General features: G+C 30.3%; 2 protein-coding genes across 2 annotated transcripts; one reads left to right on the forward strand and one right to left on the reverse strand.

Annotated features, from left to right (window-relative positions):
* The first annotated feature begins 1,110 nt into the window (after positions 1 to 1,110).
* LOC137822389 (uncharacterized) lies at positions 1,111 to 3,214 on the forward strand. Its single transcript, XM_068627276.1, has 5 exons — positions 1,111 to 1,524; positions 1,614 to 1,746; positions 1,926 to 2,338; positions 2,420 to 2,770; positions 2,855 to 3,214. Exons 1-5 carry the CDS (start codon positions 1,111 to 1,113, stop codon positions 3,212 to 3,214), a joined length of 1,671 nt encoding a protein of 556 aa, XP_068483377.1.
* Positions 3,215 to 12,073: 8,859 nt separating this feature from the next.
* On the reverse strand, positions 12,074 to 12,740 carry LOC137821856 (B3 domain-containing protein At2g33720). The gene has a single exon (XM_068626636.2). It carries the CDS (start codon positions 12,617 to 12,619, stop codon positions 12,098 to 12,100), a length of 522 nt encoding a protein of 173 aa, XP_068482737.1. The 5' UTR covers positions 12,620 to 12,740; the 3' UTR covers positions 12,074 to 12,097.
* Between the last annotated feature and the right edge of the window lie 8,862 nt (positions 12,741 to 21,602).

Below are 21,602 nucleotides of genomic sequence, written 5' to 3' on the forward strand. Positions count from 1 at the left end.
ATTATGTTAAGGAGTTAGTAATTTAATGTTGGCTGTAATATAATTTGTTTAGACTTTAGTTTAGTTAATTATGTTAAGGAGTTAGTAAATTAATGTTATTATTTGATTTATTGTTTTAATTTTTGTAGATAGTTATAATTTTTGTAAGATTTAAAAAAAATATTTATTTGTATGAAATGAATGATTTCCAGAATGGAAACAAAAATTTAGTTAAATATTGTTTATAAGAGAATAGATTTATTTATTTAAAATGATTGGACAAAAATTATTAATATTATCATTAAAAAAGTTGTTTTAGTTATTTTTGTTATAAGATTTAATTGTTTATAAGAATAAAATTAATGTTTTTAAAATGAATATTTTTACAATTTGAAATAGGAATTTGTAATTCGTAGGTTTTTTAAAAAGTAATTGATATTTTAGAAGTTGTATTTTAATTGATATTTTAATAATAAATTTACAAAGTTATTATTTATTTAAAAATGAATTGTTCATAAAGAAGATTTACTAAATTTAATTTAGACAGAATAAAATTCAAAATTTTAAAAATATTTTTATAGAGTTTTCATTTTTGTAGATTTAACATAATTTATTAATGTTATAATTAAATAAATAAATAAAAAATGTTGTAGTAATTAAAAAAAAAGTGTTGAGTAAAAATATGATTTTGACTTAATTCGTTTTAATTTATATTTCACATTAATTATTGGTGTTAGAATTAAATGTTATAAAAAAAAGGTTATAGTAATTTAAAAAGTCAGAAAAACATTACATAAGAAATATGAATTTTTAATAATAATTTTAGATAGTTATTGAATGATATAGTACTTTTTATGAATTTTTTTATTAAAATTAATTAAAAGTACGTTTTAGGATAACTGTATTGGTGTACTTTTACACCGATACGGTAACCGCATTCAGTATGAATTCGGAAAGAAATTATGACGAGGCAAAGATGGTACATTTTAAGGAAACAGTTGCAATTTATGACGATCTTGTTGCGGCGAACATGAATTTAATTTCACAAATCGAAGAACAAATAAAAAAAATAATGAAGGTGCATCAGTCATGATTCTTTGTATGATTGCTTTTGGATTGAAATTGTTACGCATGGTGCCTACTACAAGCAACTGTATCAGTGAGTCTCAACCACAAAAAGAGCGTCGCAGACAAGAATTGATGGAGTGCTTGGTTCACACTGAACAATCTCGTCACATTATTCGCATGGGACCGGAAGCTTTCATTAAATTATGTGAACGAATACGGGGAACTGGACTTGTTAAAGATGCATATCGATCAACCGTGGAAGAACAAGTAGCGAAATTTCTGCACATTATTGGGCATAATGTGAAGAATCGAAGTGTGTCATTTTTTTTCCATCGGTCTGGAGAAACAGTTTCCCGTCACTTTCATAATGTTTTGAGTGCAATTTTAAGGTTGGAGGGGGAATTCTTAATTCAACCAAATGGAACGGTTGTAGAACCACACATCCTTAACAACAGTCGATTTTTCCCCTACTTTAAGGTTTGTTGATAAAAACATTACTTGAAATTATGTGTAATGTCTTCTTTAGTTTGTGGTTAATTAAAGTTATGAATTTTTGTTTACATTAGGATTGTTTAGGGGCCATAGATGGGAGTCATGTACGTGCTGATGCGCCTCATTTTCGAGGGAGAAAAGATTGGCCAACCCAAAACATATTTGTAGCCTGTGACTTTGACATGAAGTTCACATATGTCTTAGCCGGTTGGGAATGAACTGCCTCCGATTCAAGGATATTGAAAGATGCTTTGGTACGAGGCGATCCTTTGGTTATTCCTGAAGGTTAGTTATAGGGGATTGGGTGTGCAGAAAAATTAAAAGGTTGTAGTAATAGATACTAACCCAGTTTTCCACAGTAGGAAAATACTATCTTGGTGATGCAGGTTTTATGTTAAAACGAAATATAATAACACCTTATCGCGGGGTGAGATACCATTTGAAAGAATATTCGCGAAGAGGGCCACAAAATGCAAAAGAGTTGTTTAATCATCGACATTCATCACTTAGGAACGTAATTGAGAGAACCTTTGGGGTGCTTAAAAAACGTTTTCCAATTATAGCCAGTGGGACTGAGCCACATTATGATGTGGATACTATGACAAAAATTGTTTTAGCTTGTTGTATTCTGCATAACTTTCTACGCGGGATCGACAATGATGAGTCTCTGCTTGAAGAATTAGATAATGAATTGTTAGAACAAGATGTCCAATCAAGCACCACCCATGCTCGTGAACATGATTACAGGATAGGGTGTGATATTAGGGACGTTATAGCAAACGAAATGTGGCAAGATTATGTAAACAATTAATTTAATGAAATAATATATCTTCTATCATTTTTCAATGTTTGCCATCCTAACTTTATTTAAGTTAATTAGATGGATCGCGGAAAAAATGTGGCTTCAAATTCATCAGGTTCTTATCGAGAGTTCACCAAGTGGACGACGGAGATGGACCTAATTTTGCTCAATGCAATTATTGACGAGGTACGAAAAGGGTGTAGAATTGATGGTAGCTGGACCACTCAAGGATACACTAACATAGTTATGGCTTTAAATGAGGCTGGTTTATCGGGTCTTAAGAAAAATAATGTGAAGAACCGGCAGAAAAGCCTGAAGGACAGGTGGAGGGAAATCCATGATTTGTTTGGTGGATTGAGTGGTTTTGCATGGAACCAGACCACCAAACTTTTTGAAGCCGAGGACGAAGTTTGGAGTGAGCTGATTAAGGTACAATGATAAGTACTTTTTTACGTAACATGAACATTTAACTTCACATTTCGAATGATATACTAATATGTGAAATGTATGTAGGCCAAACCATCTGCGGCAAAATGGCGTTTCAATCCCATTCGCCATTATGACCTCATGGAGGAGTTGTGGTCTAATGATAGAGCCACGGGAAGTCAGGTGAGGACAACCCATGACATGAATTCACCTCCTGACATGACCAATTTCAGTGTCAACCTTGGGGAGAATAATATGGATTATATCCCCGAACAACCCAACTTTGAGGAGGCAGATGACTACGTCCCACGATCACCTGCTGCTCAATTCCAATCTAGTGACACTCCTTCAGACACACCATCAAACACTCCTTCTATGCCGTCTGCTGGCTCTGCGGGCACATCCTCATCCCGAGGATCAAAGAGAAAAGGCCCCACTATGATGTGAATGTAACTACAAGAATACATGATTTTTTGACATTCTTAGGAGCAACTTGAGCTGGTCATAAATGGCACCTTACTTTAGAATTGGATCAATGTTCTAATTCAAGAACTCACCAAGACTTAACACCAACCAAGACTCATATGGAAGTCCATATATTGTCAAATGGAATCAAAACACAAGAAATAAAGAACAAGAATTGCAAGCTGGACAGAAATGAAATAATAAACTATTGCACCGAACAGAAACTAGAAACAAAGCTGGAAAACAGAAAATCAAACGGTAGAAATGAAAAGAAACAACAAACAAAGCTAATATACCAAATGGAATTGAAAGAACATGAAGGAAGAACACTTATAGAAGGAGTTTGCTGGATTTTGAGAATTGGAAGAACACTTCACGCCACTTGGTTCCTTGATCCAAGATAAGTGATGGAGTGCCGCCACTTGAAGCTCACCATAGCTCACAAGATAAGGCAAAGGAAGAAGAAGACTCAAGACTCACAATTTCTCTCCAAATTTGAGTATAGTCTCTCTACTATAAAATTCCAATATGAAAAATACAAAGAGAAGCACCTTATTTATAGCCTATGAGGTGCTGAAAATGCAAGCTAAATGACACACAAATGCAATGAAATTCGGCGCCAATCTAGACAATGAAGGAAGTGTGACTTTCCTTCCTAGTTTGGCACCTCCTAATCTCCTATCTACACTCCCCCCTATACTCCCTTACTACTTACACCTTTTTATTACATCCACACCCCTATTCTACAAAAGAAATAAGAATAGCCATCTTATTATACTCTTGTCCCAAAGCTCTTGCCATGCTCCTAGTAATTCGTTGGGCTTGGGCCCCTTATTGGGCTTGGACCCCTTGATGGGCTTGGGCTTCATGGGCTTGAGCATCCTCTACTTGGTTTCCATCACACTATGTACGACATTGATGAACAATTTTCAATGTTGAATACTAATCTTCAACAATGCATGTCATCAATGAAGGATGGAAATGAAAATGCCTCTCAATTGGTTAATATTGCTCGTGCACAGGCAATGGCAACTCAAGATATAGCTGCCAAAATTAGACGAAGAAACGACCTATATGCTGAGCATGTACACCACCATCGACGCCATGCCTCATACCAGTACTCAGAGTCTGATATTTGGGCAATGCTCGTGGAGCTAAACATTCAAGATGAACAACTCATGGATCAATGCTATGAGTTTTTATGTGACCATCCCGGAAGAGTTAAGCAACTATTTGGGATGCCATATGAGCGTCGAATGACAAAATTGTTTGGATTTATGACTAGGCATTGATTTTATATCTCTGTGTGGGGGTTATCTTTAATTATTATTAATCTAATATTCGACTGTCTTTGTTAGTAGCTGGACATGTAATATTTGACTGTCTTTCATAGTTATTGGGCATGTAATATTTGACTGTCTGTGTTAGTTATTGGACATGTAATATTTTGCTTTGTGAACTTCTACTTTCATTAGCAATTTAATATTTTGGTTTTTGAACTTGCATTATTGCTTTATGATATTATGTTAACTTCTGTTTAGTTATTTATTGTAGTAATTGCATTATAGGTGGCATCATCATCCCACAAACGTAACAGAACCCGTAAGGGTAAATCTCCAGCAGAAGATGTTGACGTTCCTCCTCCACCAACGAGGGTTCCAGAAGTTCTTGATTATTCAAGATACTTCAGTACCAGGCGTCAAATGGTGGTTTTTGAAAAGAACTGTCACGCAATAGCAGTATTACCACCAAAAGTGATGCATACTCCATTTTTTGCTGGTCCAGGATTTGAATTCCAAAATCTTCTGAATTGGCAAGGTTTATAACCTTTCCTTGGAATTAATCTTCCGTATTATGAGGATTTGGTAAGAGTATTTTATACAAATGCAAAATTCACACCTGCTGGTCACCTTGCCATTGAGATTTGCGGAAAAATGATACACATTAAAGAAATAGATTGGATGACCATTGCTCATCTACAGTATGACGGTCTTAAGTTAACCCCTGGGATGATACCTGAGGAACTGAATTTTGATCGAGGTCTAGCATTATCGTCCATGATTCGTGAAGATGTTGAAGGTCAAAATCTGAAAAATGTCGGTAGTCTGAAAATGAATGACCGACTGTTGCATTACACATGGGTGCATATCTTGTGCTCTCGAGGAAGCAACTATGCACAACTGCTGAATGAAGATATTTTCATGATGTGGTTAATCAAGAATAATGTACGCATTAATTGGCCTCATTACATAATGCAACACATCATCAAATGCCGGGATTAAAAGATGTCTCTCCCATATGCAAATTTGATAACGAGGATCTTGCAGGTGTATGGCTTTGACTTGTCCAATGAACAAGCAATAATGCTAGGCTGGAATCATTACTTTGGCAAAAAAAGTATGACAAAATTAAATATATTCCAAGTCAATGGCATATGGCAACTTGGTAGACCCCAACATGCAAACGAAGAAGATGATGAAGAGGATGAATTGCCAGCACAAGATGTTGAAGGTGGTCAACCTGAGGAGGAAAACCCCACTCAAAGGGAATTGTTAAATCAAATTTTGTCCGGCATACAAAACATGAATACCCGAATGGACAGAATGGAGGTTACTATGGCTGACATTAGACGTCATCAAGGCCATTGAGTGTGTTATTATTATGTTATTGTCATTGTTATTTTTATTTCTAAGTTTTATGTTGAACGAATTGTGTTTGTTATTTTTGACGTTGACATTGTTATTGTTAAGGTTTTATGCTACTTTTCATGCTACTTATTTACATAATCATATTGTTTTTAATGCAACTTTTTTACCATCTTATTACTTCGACAACATTGGTTAAGTGTCATTAATGTCTGCGTATCACAACACGTCGTCATCTAGTTGTACTGGTTGTAGTGTGCAAAAACGTAGTACTTTTACCCATGCTACTGGGAGCACAAGTGCCTTCGTTGATCCTATTTGTCATTGTGAACAATTTGTTGTTTTGAGAATAGCGACAACACAAAAAAATGCTGGAAAATTTTTTTGGGGTTGTCCCAACTACAAGGTAAAATTTATTCAATTAGGTTTCAAACAAACTTAAGAATGTTATTTTAAACTTATTCATTGTTCAATTTTATTGTTTTCTTCAAAACAGATTAGAAGTGGCATGGTTCTAGGCTGTAATTTTTTCAAATGGTGCATTGAAGACGTTGCCGATAAAAAAGATGAAATTATTATCATACAACAGAATAAGATATGTCTTCTAGAAAACCGTTTGAAGGTCTCCACAACAAGGATTCAAATGTTATTACTGGGAATGTCTTTTCTTTTTCTAATTAACATTATTATGTTCTTCATGTAATGACTTTATATTATATATTTTGACACCTACTTAATATTCATGTTATATTCTAAATTTCTATTTTCTTTTTAAAATATATTCATTTTGCTATTCATAATAATGAAAATTATTATTAAAATTAATTTTATATATATTTGTATATATATAACATAACATAATTTATAAAATCATTTATAATATTAAAATTATGTAAATAAATTAACTTAAATAAAAAATAATTCTTAATTAATAAAATGTTAAATAATATAATTATACTTTAATTTTAAATTATAATTAACTAAAATATGAAATAGGATTAATCATTATTTATTCTTTTCTTATATACAAGGGTAAAATTGTAATCTCACAAACTTTACTATTCAAAATAATTTATAATATTCTTACAACTATCACACCACTCACAATTTTCAATAAACTTTCCTCACACATCCACTCTAACATACCCTAATCCAAACAACCTCAACTTTCTTCACACTTCCACTCCCACTCACCCTCAACTTTTCACTCCTCCACACCCTCTAATCCAAACACACCCTTAAAGATGGTTCTTCAAAACTACGAGGAATAATATTTATGTTAGGTTCAAAAAATTGTTGAAGTAATGATTGAACTTGATCACATCCATCATAATAGAATATAGAATTGCTGAAAATATGACTCATAATGTTATAGTGGGGTTGAAATTATGATCCACATTACATTGAAATTGTGTTGTTAAACGTGTTAAAATGAGAAATAACTTTCATATGAAAATTATATTTAAAAATTATTTTTGTAAATATATTAATTAATCATTGAAGTCAAATTCATTTCACAAATGAAAATCATTAAACTTTTTTTTTAAAAAACGCAAACTAACTAAAACTAATTATATACAATCCTAATGAAAATCACTAACCAAAAAAGCAATGCATGCCTTCTTTATAGCTCACCAAAATTAAAACAAAAATAGAAACACCAAAATTAAAACTAGAAATAGAAACGCTAAAATTAAAAGAGAAATGGAAAAATTAAAATTAGAAAAAAAAAATTAAAAACAAAAACTTAAGCATTAAAATACAAACACCACAATTAAAAATAGAAACAAAAACAAAAAAAAATTAAAAACAGAAATAGAAAAAAAGTAGCAATTAAAAACAGAAACAAAAATAGAAAAATTAAAATTGAAAAAAAAATTATAAGCAGAAATAAAAATTAAAAAATAGAAACAAAAACATTATTAAAATAAAAAACATCAAAATTTACACTACTAGAAAATCATTAATACAAACCAATTTTAGAAAAAAAAAATTACTTATTGATTAAATTAGATATTATTTTAAAGACTACAAAAATTATTGATATATAAATTAATTTTTATTATTAATAAATAGTTTTTAAATTGGTATCTAATTAGTTACTAAAGTTTTTATTACTAATTATTTAAATTTTAAAATTGGCAGCTAAAACTTTGGTAGTTAATTATATATCAATTTAGAATTATCAATAATATAAACTAATTTAGATACCAATAGTTTTTTTAGTCTCTAAAATACTATCTAATTTAGTTAATATAATAACTAATTATTTTTTGTCTCTAAAATTGGTTTCTACTTAATAATTTTCTTGTAGTGAAAATATCATTCAATGGAATATATATATATATATATATATAAAATATCATTCAATGGAATATATATATATATATATATATATATATATATATATATATATATATATATATCATGATTCATTCAACTACTAATTTGATTTCTAAGATCTGAAAGACAAATTACAATAAGAACAAATTTGATATTAGAGGGAAGATCAAATTTGGGGTGTCAAATGACTGGTACAAAACTCAATTTAGATTGTTTTATCTTGATTTCATTAATTGATCCTCAAGAATTAATTTTTTATGGATGAAGAAAAAAAAAATGAAAATGAGAGGAGAAGAGGAAGAGACCGTTTCAAAAATTGAGAGAAAAAAAGAAAGGAGATGAAGAAACAATTTATGAAATTGAAAACTAAAAAATGATTTTTTTTTTTCTTTTTTAGAGAATATTTAGGCTATATATATGCTCTATAATTTTAAGAAAACATGGTCCTAAATGTGGGTTCTAATTAGTGTCTCAATTACAAAAGTCTAAGCTAAAATAAGGAAAACCGAATATGCATGAGTTCTTTTTTTTTTTTAAAAAAAGCAAATTTGCCCCAACTCTAAATACAACAAAACATATGTCCATTTTGAATACCTAGAAATTTAAAATTCAATGCCATTAGACTATATTAAAAATAATATCTACAAAAAAAGTTATGGTAAAATAAGTACAAGCAAATGACAAATGAGCTAAAAATACAAAACTAAAGCAAATACTACATCGAAAAAGGAAATTGATTAAAAATTGAAAATAAAAGCATATGAAAAGTTATTTTGATGTACAATAAAACTATATATGTGTATAAAATTTGAGTCATCTAATTATGGTTTAAATCGAAACATATAAGCATGTCAATTGTGACATGAACCACTCTCCCTTAATCACATGATAATTAGTGTCACTTGCAAATCCCTATCTAAGTACTACGCCACTAGGAATTGAACTCGTGACATTGTCTTTGATACCAATTTTTGGATCAAGCACTTACCACTAGGTCAAAACTATAGCTAATAATCAAGATACAACTGTTTCTAGTTAAAAGCGTAATAATCCAAACACCATGATTTAATTGTAACTTAGCTACTTGACCTCCACCACGAGACAATTGATGTTACATACAAAAATTCTTTCAATTAACATATCAACCATTTTGAAATTGGTATGGTTCATTATTATTTTAAACTTCTAAGGTTGTATTCGAGATATCAATGTCTAAATTGTCATTCTCGAGATTTCAACCATAAGTATAAGCCAAATTTAGTTACGATTAAATATTGATCAATGATTATTAACCAACCTTATCATTTTAGTACTTTATCAGGTTATATTCCCAATGTATCTTTGACTCGATATTCCTACTTCCACTATGGGGAAAGGTGGTATTGTTCCACTCATGTTGTCATTATGAAAATTATACATTACTCCTGATAAGTTCATTATTAGACTAACCCTAGTTGTCACCGAATTAGTTATAAAGATGTTGATATTGGACTCCACTTAGTGATTATTATTTCACAATAACATTTGTCTTTTATAATAATAATAATAAAAATATTATTATTATTATTATTATCTTCTTCGTCGTCATTATTATTGCCATTATTATTCCTATTTGTATTATTAGCCATATTCAAAATCTTATAACTTCATAATCACATAAACCAACATCAAACTGACATATAATCATACAAAGAACATGCAATTGATATTAAACCATTTATTTATAACTAACACTTAATCATAAACTAACCATTACATTCTTCGTATATAATCAAACAATGAATGTTGTATTCCATTGGGTGTGCCAATTTGTTTGAGATGAAAAATGGATTTTTGACAATAGCTAGGAGTTTTTTTTTTCTTTACTACTTTCAGTTTATGATTTTAACTTTTACTTATTCTTAAATAAATATTTCTGAAATTGTGTAAATATATGGGTTTACAATTATTATATTTATGTTAACACAAATAATTTGATCTCCAAGTAGATGGGAAATATAAACACATTTTTATCATTTTCAAGGTTTTATAATGAAAAACCATTATGAATACTTTACCAAAAATAACTTTTCATGCTTTGTCGATTTCTTCAAACTTTTCTCAAGTACAAAACTAAATGTTGGTCACCTCCTATTGGCTAGAAGAAAGTTTTTTGTAAACCTTTTCAAATATTGAACACCTTTTAGATATTTTAGAAAGAGATTTGTCCTATTAAACTGATAATTGTAAGATTAAAAGGAAAGTTATCAATTTGACAATGTAAGAAATTATTAGCAGTTAATGAAATACTTCTAATATCAAATAAGTTATTTTGTTTCAGAACACATATTTAATCCATTTATAAGTTCAAATTCTGGAATAATTGCCTTTAGAGTGGTAAGTTTCTCTAGTTTTTCATCTCCAATAAACAATATATACAAAAATAAAGATACATTCATCAATAAATCAGATGTTTTTGAAAAAAAAAAAAGACATTGCAATCAAACCACCCACTTCCTCAACATCTAGGGAAAGGAAGGGGTAGAAGGAAACCCCTTGGAAAAATTAGAAAAATTGTCAAATAAAAGGACATTGCCCTTCACATCACTCACTCCCCCAACGACTAAATTGTCATAAACCTCAAAATATAGAAATTCATGATTAAATATGATTTTAATATTTACATGGGATATATATGAGATTCTGATGATCATGTGGTGTAAAGAGAAAAAGAACATTTGTGGTTGTTTCATCCTTTACAAAATGCAGCTTGCTTTTCTTCTGCGATACCTTGTTAATGATTAATGCATTATGATAAAAAAAAAAGGAAAAACATGGGAAATCATCATAACTAATATGAATTGTAAAATGAAAATATAACTAAAATAAGTGTATAGTTTAGGTTATGTATCAACATGTATTTTCCAACTGTTTATACATGAAATATACATTTGAGACCTAACTTTGAAACATAATAGGAGGTCAAGGATATATATATGACAGAAGGCTATGCATCCTCTAACTTAAAGCAGTGATGAATTTATTCTATTGTTTTTGGATAAAGCAAAATTTTTGTTAACAAAGATACGTTCACTTAACAGGAACGATCAATTTCGTCTGCCTATCATTGAAATTTGATCATAAATCTAGATTGCAATTGTTGAATAAAGGAATGCTAAGTTTAGATTTCTAAATAATTAGAAGTTTTTCACTCTTATTTTCTTGAATCCTCCCAAAATAGTTAGTTCAATCGAACTTGTGCAGGAAAATTTTCCCTTCATTCAAACCCCAGTTGAATGGATGAACCTACAATATGCTTGAAAATGGGTTTATAACCAACGATCACATTTGTTATTTTACATTATGACAACAAAATTAGCATATTTACTATATTTAGTCTCGACTTTACAACATTTAAAATGAGAATTGATTAATTAAGAATCATAAACAACTTATGAATTCATGAGGACTTGTAAATATAAATATTATGGTAAATACTCGAATAATGGGTAATTTTACATCAGTTATATCGTCTCGATTTCAACCAGCAAGTAGTGCAATCAGTCTACAATATGGTTCAATTATATGTAACAACAGAAGTGGGAATTGAACACCCTCATTATAAACATTCATTACACATAGATTATGAATTAAGGTTTCAACCACACAAAGATCTCATGCTAGACCTAGATTTGTAGGACGGAAATTACAAAAAAAAAATGAAAATAGAAGGATGTGGATGTGAAGCACTGTAGAAACTAGTCTGGTATTAAATAATAAGTTTGAAGAAGAAGGTCTTACAATAACATTATTGTATGTTTACATAAGCATATATAGAGGTTATGTTTGTGATTCCCTCAACGATTAATTTGAAAGTAAAATAAGACTAAGACTGAAATTAATTCTCTGGCATAGCTCGTTTAAGAACACAGAAATTGAAAATGCAATTATATGGATCCCAGTGAAATCCGATCTCATCACCTTTCTTTAGATCTCTTCTTCGCACGAAGTCTTGGTTCCACTTTCCAATAAGAACATAGCTCTTGGAGGAAGACCATCGCTTTAGAACGAGTTGGTGCATGGATTTGGTGTCAATGTCCCAAACTCTAACTGGGGTCCCTTCTTCAGTTTCTGCAGCTCTTGCATGATCTGCACCCAACATAGGCAAAATTTGTTTCTTCACCAAATCTGCAGCCAGCAAGAGTCTACTTAGGATTCCCAAATCACTATCAGTTAGAGTCTTCTTGATCTTCCATGGGTCATCGTAAAGCTTCAACGTTGTTGAAACTCCCTTGTTCATCTCCTCTTCACTTTGGTTGCTGCAGAATCTTCTCCTTGATGTCCTAAAGTTAGAGGCTTCACAAATGGTGGATTTCCTCTTCTTTTGACACAGCTCCTTTTCATCTCCAGGGTTGCTCATGTTGGAAGAGATGAATCTTGTCAACTTTGATGGGATTTTTGTGATTGTAAACTCGCAGCCAAGGTTGAAAGGGCTTTGAATGTTTACACTACCACATCAGTTCCTAATATCATTTCTTTTGGAATTTGTGAAATGGAAGTGAAGTCTCATTTCCTCTTTCTTCAATCATATAAATGGATTTCTCATATTTGTCATAGCCAGTAGAAAGGGCATTTCTCATTTTTCTTTTCAAAAGCATGAATGGGATTAGAATATCCAATGCCATACAACTTGTCAACATCCCTTTTATGTAATTATCTTTTGTTGGAGAAACCAAATACTCAAATTCTCTTGGTTTCTTTCTTAATTTTTCTATTCATTGGTTTTTTTTTTTTTACTTTATTCTAATAATCGGAATATTTTTTTAAAATCAGATGAAACTTTTGTAAATAAATAACACCCCTCCCCAATTTAAATAAACACCTCTATTCATATTTTTTCATTTTTAAATTGATTTTTCTATTAATTAACCTCTGGTCTGACATATAAAAAAATTGTAATTAAAAATTGGGATTAGAATCTAGGGCTGTTTGAGAAGAAAGAGGAAAGAGTGAATAGAAACTGTGTGGACCATGAGCAAGAAACAATGGACCGCCCAGAAACGATGAGAACTTCAAATTTGATTTTCTCGCACCTGCCATAGAATCTAAATACTTTTTGTGTATGGTTCATCCATGTTCACACAAACAATTGAGCAATTCTATACATACAAAAATTCCGAACACAAAAAGGCAAAATATTTTATTTATATGTCCTCAAATACTTATTTTCTCAACAGGATTAAATTTTCCATAACAGTACTACAAATTAATATACATGCATCATCATTTTCTCATCATTTTTAATAAATTTAAATGTGAATCTATAGGTTTATTATACTCATCATATGTGTCTATTGTTAAAAATGTTAAGTCATTCATAACTTGTCTTCATCTTCTAAGTTTTTTATTATTTTGCCAAAGACTATATATATATATAAAAAAACTTAACAAAGTCTAATTTTAGTATGATTTATCATCACGTTGTTTTCGGTCACCTTTGTTACCTTCAACTTATCATTTAACCAGTCAGTAATTTATGGTTGAAATGATATTGTAAACTTTATGACAAGTAGTTGATATTCAGAGATTGTTGCATCAATTTTTTTTTTAAAATAAAAGTAGAATTTCCATAATACAAAATGGTTAAAGCGACATGATTGAGTAAACAAAAATAGCCTCCATTTCAAACGTAAAATTATATTTGACTAGTCTTATGTTAAAATTCTCAAAATCTTTAAACCCATTAAGGCTATATCTTTCTTTCAATTCAATAAATATAACGAGTTAATAATAGAGTTAAGAAATTACAAAAGACATTCAATTTTAAAAATAAATGAAACAAAACATATTCTAAAAATTAAAGCTTTTTTTTATAGACAACTGTTATAAAAAGAACATGTATAAACTTTTTGATTATGTCAAGCTTGAGAAATTATTTTAAATTACTACACAAATATATATGAATTACCTTAATTAGATCGTGCTTGAAATAAATCATTAAAAATACCTGTGATCAAAATAATTAATTAACTAAATGAAAATTAATTTAATAATTATGTGCTGCTGATATGGAATAATAATGTTACACTGATTATTATTTTTAACATAATTGTTATAAAAATTAATATATGTATCATCCGTAGTAACCCATTAAATTATTATTTTACGTCTTTGCACATGGTTTTTTTCTCATTAAAAATATATATGTTAAATTGATTAACATGTTACAACTCAACTTATAAGAAGATTAGAGTTGTTGATATTTTTTTAAATAAGAAAAAAATTATTAAGAGGATATAAGAACACTATAATACTTATTGGGAAATACAATTTGAAAATTACAAAACCAATTTTCTTTTTTCGTTGCCATAACCCATAAATATAACTTTATTAATAAGATCCTAGACTTAACTTTTCTTATGGTTTGTATTCGTTTGCTCTACAATGCTAGAGAGCATGTTATTCTCATTCATTTTGAACCAATAGACATACCCATGGTTGTTTGTAAGTTTTGGAACTTCTTCTACCTATTTCTTTTTTCAATATAATATATATCTTTGCGGATTAAAAATAGATTCTAGAGATGTTCACCATATCAACCTGTTGAAACAAAATTTAGTAGCACATCAACCAGATTTCCAAATAATATGGCAGAAATTCAGGAACTTCTTGGCTAAGGATAGTGTGATGCTGGAAATAATGAGCCACTGAATCAATAAGAAGAATCAAAAGACATTCCCAACCCAGTACATAAAACCAATTTGTTGAGAATCCTAACAGGAGAAAAACAACTGGTTTAATTACATCCTCATTTTCCTCAGTAAAGAACACATGCTACCTCGTTAATTGGTTTCTCATTTTGTTTCTACACAACAAGTTTAAGCAACTCCCAAGAAACCAATATTTTCTGTGGGACTTTCTTTTCTAAAATTCATTAAAACCCTCTGTACTATTGTTTTCAACCACACACACTCATACATATAAAGCTTTGGCCCGATTTAACAGAAAAAAGGCCACTGTTCTTCTTTCCAAATTTCTCCACATGCCAATTCCACTCCAAAACAGTTGATGAACCTTAACTTCAAGAATGAAACCTGCGATCCTATATTGTTTTATAGGAAGTCACAAACCCAGGCGTGATATCATTGGATTCAAACTCTGGCAGAAACGTATGGTTTGATAGGAAGATTCACACCCACAGAAAGAATGTAATTTCTGTACAAATGTAGTTAGTATTCTGGAACTGATAACCTAGAATTGATTTGTCGAAGGTGCACCTTTTTTGTTTGTTATTAAATTGTTAAGAAGTAATTAAATGAGTATATAATTAGCATATTATATTATATAGTAAGAGAAAACAGTTTGTTTTTTTGCTGACGAGTGAAAATAGGTGTAACACTCAACTGGTAACACAAGTAATATTAAATAAATGGTATCTGGTTTATCTATTGATGGAGGCGAATATAATGAATTAGAGAGTAATAACACATGTCATGTTTGCTTTGTAATAGCTAGGTTAATGCAAGTACTATTAAAACAAAGATAAAACATTTCATTTTTCTTAAATCAATATAATTGCGTGAAACATGTGAAAAATACACTTTTAAAATATTATATCCTGAGTTTAGGTTTATTTTAGAGTTCTATGGAGCAGTACCCTAAGAACGAGCTCCTTTTCCTCCTTGGAAACTCGATGATAACTATAACAAAGGAAATGAGAAGAAAAAAAGTTGGAGTAAAGCGACTATTGAGGCTTGATTAATGAAAGCGACTCTCTAGGGTTCATGTTCATGGATAGATATTCTACTGCTTTAGTTATTTTGGCTGCTATTGAAAAAGCACAACACCTCTTCTCTTCCATTGATTTCTAAATGTGAATTTGCACTTGTTGCTGAGCATATAAATCAGTGTATAAGAGGTAATCTTAAACTCCATGCACGATTCAAGACCCGAATACTAATACCCCAGAGCACAGGAAGTGTTGATAGTGATGGTGGTGAAGGTGAATAGTGTAGTGGTAGGACATTATTGTTTAGAGATAGTGTGAGGAATTGATCAAGATGTTAAAGAAGTTTAGTTAGATAGTTAGGTAGCACAATTAGAGTGAAGGTATGATGAAGAGAGTATTGTGACATATAGTCCACAAAGAGGAAAAGAAGAGTGAGTGAAGGATTCGCATAAGTTTGATGAGGGGACAGAAATAAAAAGAGTATTTAGTGTTTGAATTGTAAATGGAGGAAGGTAAGTAAAAATGGAAGAGGTGCAGATAGAGGGAGAAAAAGGGGGTGAAAGATGTTGTGGGTGTGGTGGAGAGGCGATGAAGGATCGCGTGGTTACAGTTTGTTGAGGAGGTGGGTATCGTAGCTGTGTTGCTTTCGAATATTTGAAGAAAGGGAATTGATGCATAACAAGTAGATATTGCAATCTTTATCTCAACCACGTCTCGTAGCTTGTTATCTAAATCTAAAGTGGTGTGATGAGTGGACGATGGGATTGATGGCGGGTCTCCTATGTGGCAACCCAAGCATATTTTCATTTGAGGAGAACTTTATTGCCAATACTTTTGTAAAGATATAAAAAAGGGAAGAAAGAGACACTTGGCATTAAATTGTTGCATGATGCAAAGAGACACCAAATTATTATTATTATATTATTCAAAGGCTTTTCAACTCAATCTTGTTACTACTACCACATTCATGCAAACACACACTATAAATGAAAACTATATTTATTATTATTATTATTATTATTATTCTTATAATAAAAAAATTACTTGACACTCCTCCTAAGACATAAATACTCCCACTAACCATCAACTTTAATAATAATAATATGATGATATATATTATGATTTTATATTAAAAATAAATGAATGTTTTATCTTTAATGTGTTAAATGAATGTATTTTATCTTTTAGTGGTGTACATTTTAGTGGTGTACAAGCATCATCACTCTTATAATAGATATAGCTGTCAAAGTTTGCACCTTCTTGGAATAGAATTCTATGATAAATAAGAGGACATTTAATAAAAAAAATTATTGAATAAAATTTAATTGTACAATTTTTTTATTATTATATTAACTAAATTAAATATTATTTTAGAAATAAAAATTTATTGGTATTTAAAATAATTTTTATTATTAATAAATAGTGGTATCTAATTAGTCACCAAAATTTTAACTATAAATTTTACAATATAAATAATTGATAACTAAATTTTTTATAACTAATTAAATATTAATTTAAAAATAATTTATTAATAATAAAAACTATTTTTTAATAATAAAAATTACATCTAGTAATATTTTTAATTTATAAAATAATATATAATTTAATCAATATATTTGATTAATGTTTTATTTTTAGAATTAATTTGTATTTAATGATTTTTTCTCTATGAACTATTAGGGTTTTTTTTTTACAAAACAAATATGTAACTTTTAAATTTTTTTAATGGCTCTTTTCAATAGTACTGTGGGTTTATTTATAAAAATTTCTCCATAAATCTATATTTATAAAAATTAAAATTCATCACACCTCCTCAAATGTCACATATCGTTTTAGATTTATTCATTCTACTTATGTGTAAACATTATTGGTTAACAATTTTTTATTTTCAAAAAACAAGAAAAAATCTTTTATTAAATTTCAAAAGTTTGTCTCATTGAGAAATTCTGAGAAATTATATTGGTTATGTCATAAAATTTTTCCTAGTAAAAAAAAGTGAGTTTCAATTTTTTACAACATATGAAATTCTCAATCTAAATTTTGGAAGGTGAAACGTGAGTTTTAATTTCCCAAAAATTTAACGTGTGTTCTCTATATTTATTTTTCTTGTGACTAAACATCACTGGTTAAGATATATTTATTTTAAAAAATGAAAAAAATATTTTTTTCTTGTTGTTCAAAATTTAAAAATTCGTTCCATCTTGAGAAAGGGTAAGAAATTCATTTGGTTATCTCGTTAAATTTTTATTTCTACATATAGTTAAAAAAACTGCAGTTTATCGTTGGACCAACCAAAATATCATGTCCTCTCCAAATATATTTTGTTTATGTGACTAAACATAATTGATTAAGATATTGTTTAAAGAAAAGAAAAGATATCTATAAATTACTTTATTTTGGTACAAATTTAAAAAATGTTGTATCATTTTGGCTGAGAAATTTAACTGGTTATCTCATTACATATTGGGAGGTGAAAGGTTGAGTTTCAATGTCTAATTATGTGTTTTTATCTCATTGTTATAAATAGATTCCAATAAATATAAATAAATATAAATAATAAATATTTTATTTTTGATAAAACACTATAAGAATAAGTTGAAATAAAGACAAAAGTTCAACTTTGATCAAATAACATAGGCTATTTAGAGTTAGATTAAAGCGTCTGCAATTTGACACAAACATCAACATGAAGCTTAGTGTCGACTATGCAGACGGTAAACAAACACAAATGGATCAAAACAAACTTATGTCGGCTAAACCAACATAAAGAAAAACAAAAATATGAAAGATTTTGCTATGACTATAAGTTGACTCTATCATGGAGTTGGGTGCAATTAGGATTGGACCGATGCTATCTCGAATTGGTACATGCTAGGGTTAGATCTATGATACTTTGATGAGCATATGCTAGGGCCATGTCGACGCTATCTGTTAGGTGGGTGTTTGGGCAAGACTGACGCTAGCTGGGTGAATTTACCACCACTAGTGCAAAAAGAAGAAAATGATACTCTTTATTTAGTGCGGCTTTTGCGCTACCCGCTTTCGTAAAACACACGGTGACATATTTGAAATTATTTTAATTTACGAATGCGGCTATTTGTATAGCCGCATTTGTAAATCAAAGAGTTTTGATTTACGAATGCGGCTATTTATATAGCCGCACTTGTAAATCAAAGAGTTTTGATTTACGAATGCAGCTATTTATATAGCCGCACTTGTAAATCAAAGCGCTTGATTTATATAGCCGCACTTGTAAATCAAAGCGCTTGATTTACGAATGCGGCTATTTGTATAACCGCACTTGTAAATCAAAGCGCTTGATTTACGAATGCGGCTATTTGTATAACCGCACTTGTAAATCAAAACGTTTTGATTTACGAATGCGGTTTTACCTTTAGCCGCATTCGTAAATCCTTTTTTACCCTAAATTTTGAAGCGTGCCACACACAATTTCATACTTTCTTTCTCGTCTTTGCCTTCGTTTCGTGTTCGCACTCTGAATTCGTCTCTTTTGCTGCATCTGCATTCCATTTGTGTCAATGTAAGTTTTTTGAGCTCTCTTCCTTCCTCTTCATCTTCACAAATATATGCATAGATGTTTTCGTTTTTCTTATAAATGTTTTTTTCCTTGCATTGGTGGTCTCGAAGCACAGTTTCGTTGGCTGACATTCGTTTTTCTTACATTGTTTGGTTTCTTACATTGCTTAGTACTCTTTCATTGTCTTCGTGGGTTCTTGTGGGTTTTTTGGTTTGCTCCGTCGCTGTTTTCCTGTCCGCCGCCGCTTCTGTTGTCGTCGTTGTTGTTGGCGCTCCCGTGACCCTTCATCAACGTTGCCTTCACACAAGATTGATGATGTTTTAAAATTTTAATTTTTTTTAATGATTTGGCATATACAAGTGCGGCTAAATCAAATAGCCGCACTTGTAAATGGTATTTATAAATGCGGCTATATAGCCGTATTTGTATTTCTTGATTTACAAGTGCGTGTTAATCAAATGCGGCTATAAAGCCGCATTTATAAATTCGAAATAGCCGCACTTGTTTTATGTTTCTGCACTAGTGCACCCTGCAACTCATTTCTCTGTTTCTCTTAAAAATAATTAAATGTTTTCGTAGATAAAGATAGTGAGAAAGGGAGAAGACACACTGTATTTTTATATTGGTTTGTATGACCACTTAACTTATGTCTAATTCTCAATCAACTGATTGAATTTCACTAAGCATAATAATGTTGCAAAGTACAATGAGAATATTATTTGAGCTCGTAGACACTGTTGACTAACCCTTTAAGTATTCTTAACATAATCTACTCTTGGCTTAAATGAGTATTTTTTGGGTTCAAAGTCACCCCTGGCTAGTCCCTTAAATATTCTGGACACAAACCACTTCTGTCTTAACTGAGTATTCTTTGCCAAACATTCATTCCTAGCTAAGATGAAGAAGTTGTATAAATGGTAATTAACTTATTACAAGTTTGCTTGCTAGAGAGTTTGATCATCTGGTGACGTGTGTGAGATAAATGTTCTCCCTTCTAGCTTGTTTATTTGAACATGATCAATATTCTTCTATGAAGTGTTTTATGGGCACACAAAAATGAGCAACATTTCAAAACTATACAACATGGTTTTTCATAAATTTCTTCTCCTTGATTTGTTTTATATAGGGTCTAAAGAAGTGATCATTGTGAACAAATCTACAAGTTGAATCAACTTCAGTTCTTTTGCATGCTCTTTCGTCTGATGAACTTGATTTGACTATAATGTATTAAATTCACTTTTTATAAGATTAAATATTCTCTTAATCTATTATACGTAATCTTCCCATATCAAGTTATCTTTACTTGGGCAGTGTGCCTTGACTTGATTTTGTCTACTTATGCATAGTCGTATGAGATAAATAGTCTTTCCAAAGCTATCAATGTTAAATGCTAGGAAGTTTTAGAGAAGAAATAACTTTAGCTCGAACTCCAAAAAATGTTTTGATGTTGACTTTAGCTTATTTTTTCAACATATCTCTATGGCAGACGAACACTCCCTACAACATAGAATAAACATACATGTTTTGTGAAATACGAGGTTAATTTATTTCTATGTGTTTATCATCTGAACGCATATGTCTTCTATCAAACATAAAATAAGAGTACATTGTGTTATATTTTATATTAGGCGAAACACTTGCATCTTACATGATTTTGGTGTTGAGCTTAACTATTGTCTTATGGACGAAGCATGACCATGTTTTTATACTTAGCTATTTTTAGCACTCAATCATATAGTGTTGGAACTTTTTTCTAACAAGCTTTTCTAAAGAAACACTTGATATTGAAAGAAATAAAGAAACACATAGCAAGTATATTTGAACACAATCCTAATATATTTTGTCATATACTCATGTGATTGTAACCATGAGTGACAATTAAGAATACCCGAGAGAGGGGATTGAGAAAGGCATAATCAGGACTAGTTGGGTACTTCTTTATAATAAATTTTTTTATTAATGAAGCCCTTTTTAGAGCTTTTTTATAGTAGAATTGGACATAGTCCCAGAGTTGCGATTGAACCAATGTGAATTATTGTATTGTTTTGAAAACTCTTATCTCTTAAATGGTTTAAACGTTTTGTAAGAAAAGCCTAGTAGCTTAATTCAACTCCTCCTTTTAGAGTCTATTTGATA

Source organism: Phaseolus vulgaris, chromosome 9 (assembly GCF_051622355.1).
Source record: "Phaseolus vulgaris cultivar YP4 chromosome 9, ASM5162235v1, whole genome shotgun sequence".
NCBI classification, from domain to species: Eukaryota; Viridiplantae; Streptophyta; class Magnoliopsida; order Fabales; family Fabaceae; genus Phaseolus; species Phaseolus vulgaris.

Bases quoted from the DNA above. Each gene is read 5' to 3' on its own strand.
- LOC137822389 (XM_068627276.1), top strand. From the start codon at position 1,111: ATGGTGCCTACTACAAGCAACTGTATCAGTGAGTCTCAACCACAAAAA. The intron at 1,747-1,925 runs GTTGGGAATGAA...TTGGTGATGCAG, and splicing joins GTTCACATATGTCTTAGCCG to GTTTTATGTTAAAACGAAAT. The intron at 2,771-2,854 runs GTACAATGATAA...AAATGTATGTAG, and splicing joins TTTGGAGTGAGCTGATTAAG to GCCAAACCATCTGCGGCAAA.
- LOC137821856 (XM_068626636.2), bottom strand. From the start codon at position 12,619: ATGAGCAACCCTGGAGATGAAAAGGAGCTGTGTCAAAAGAAGAGGAAA.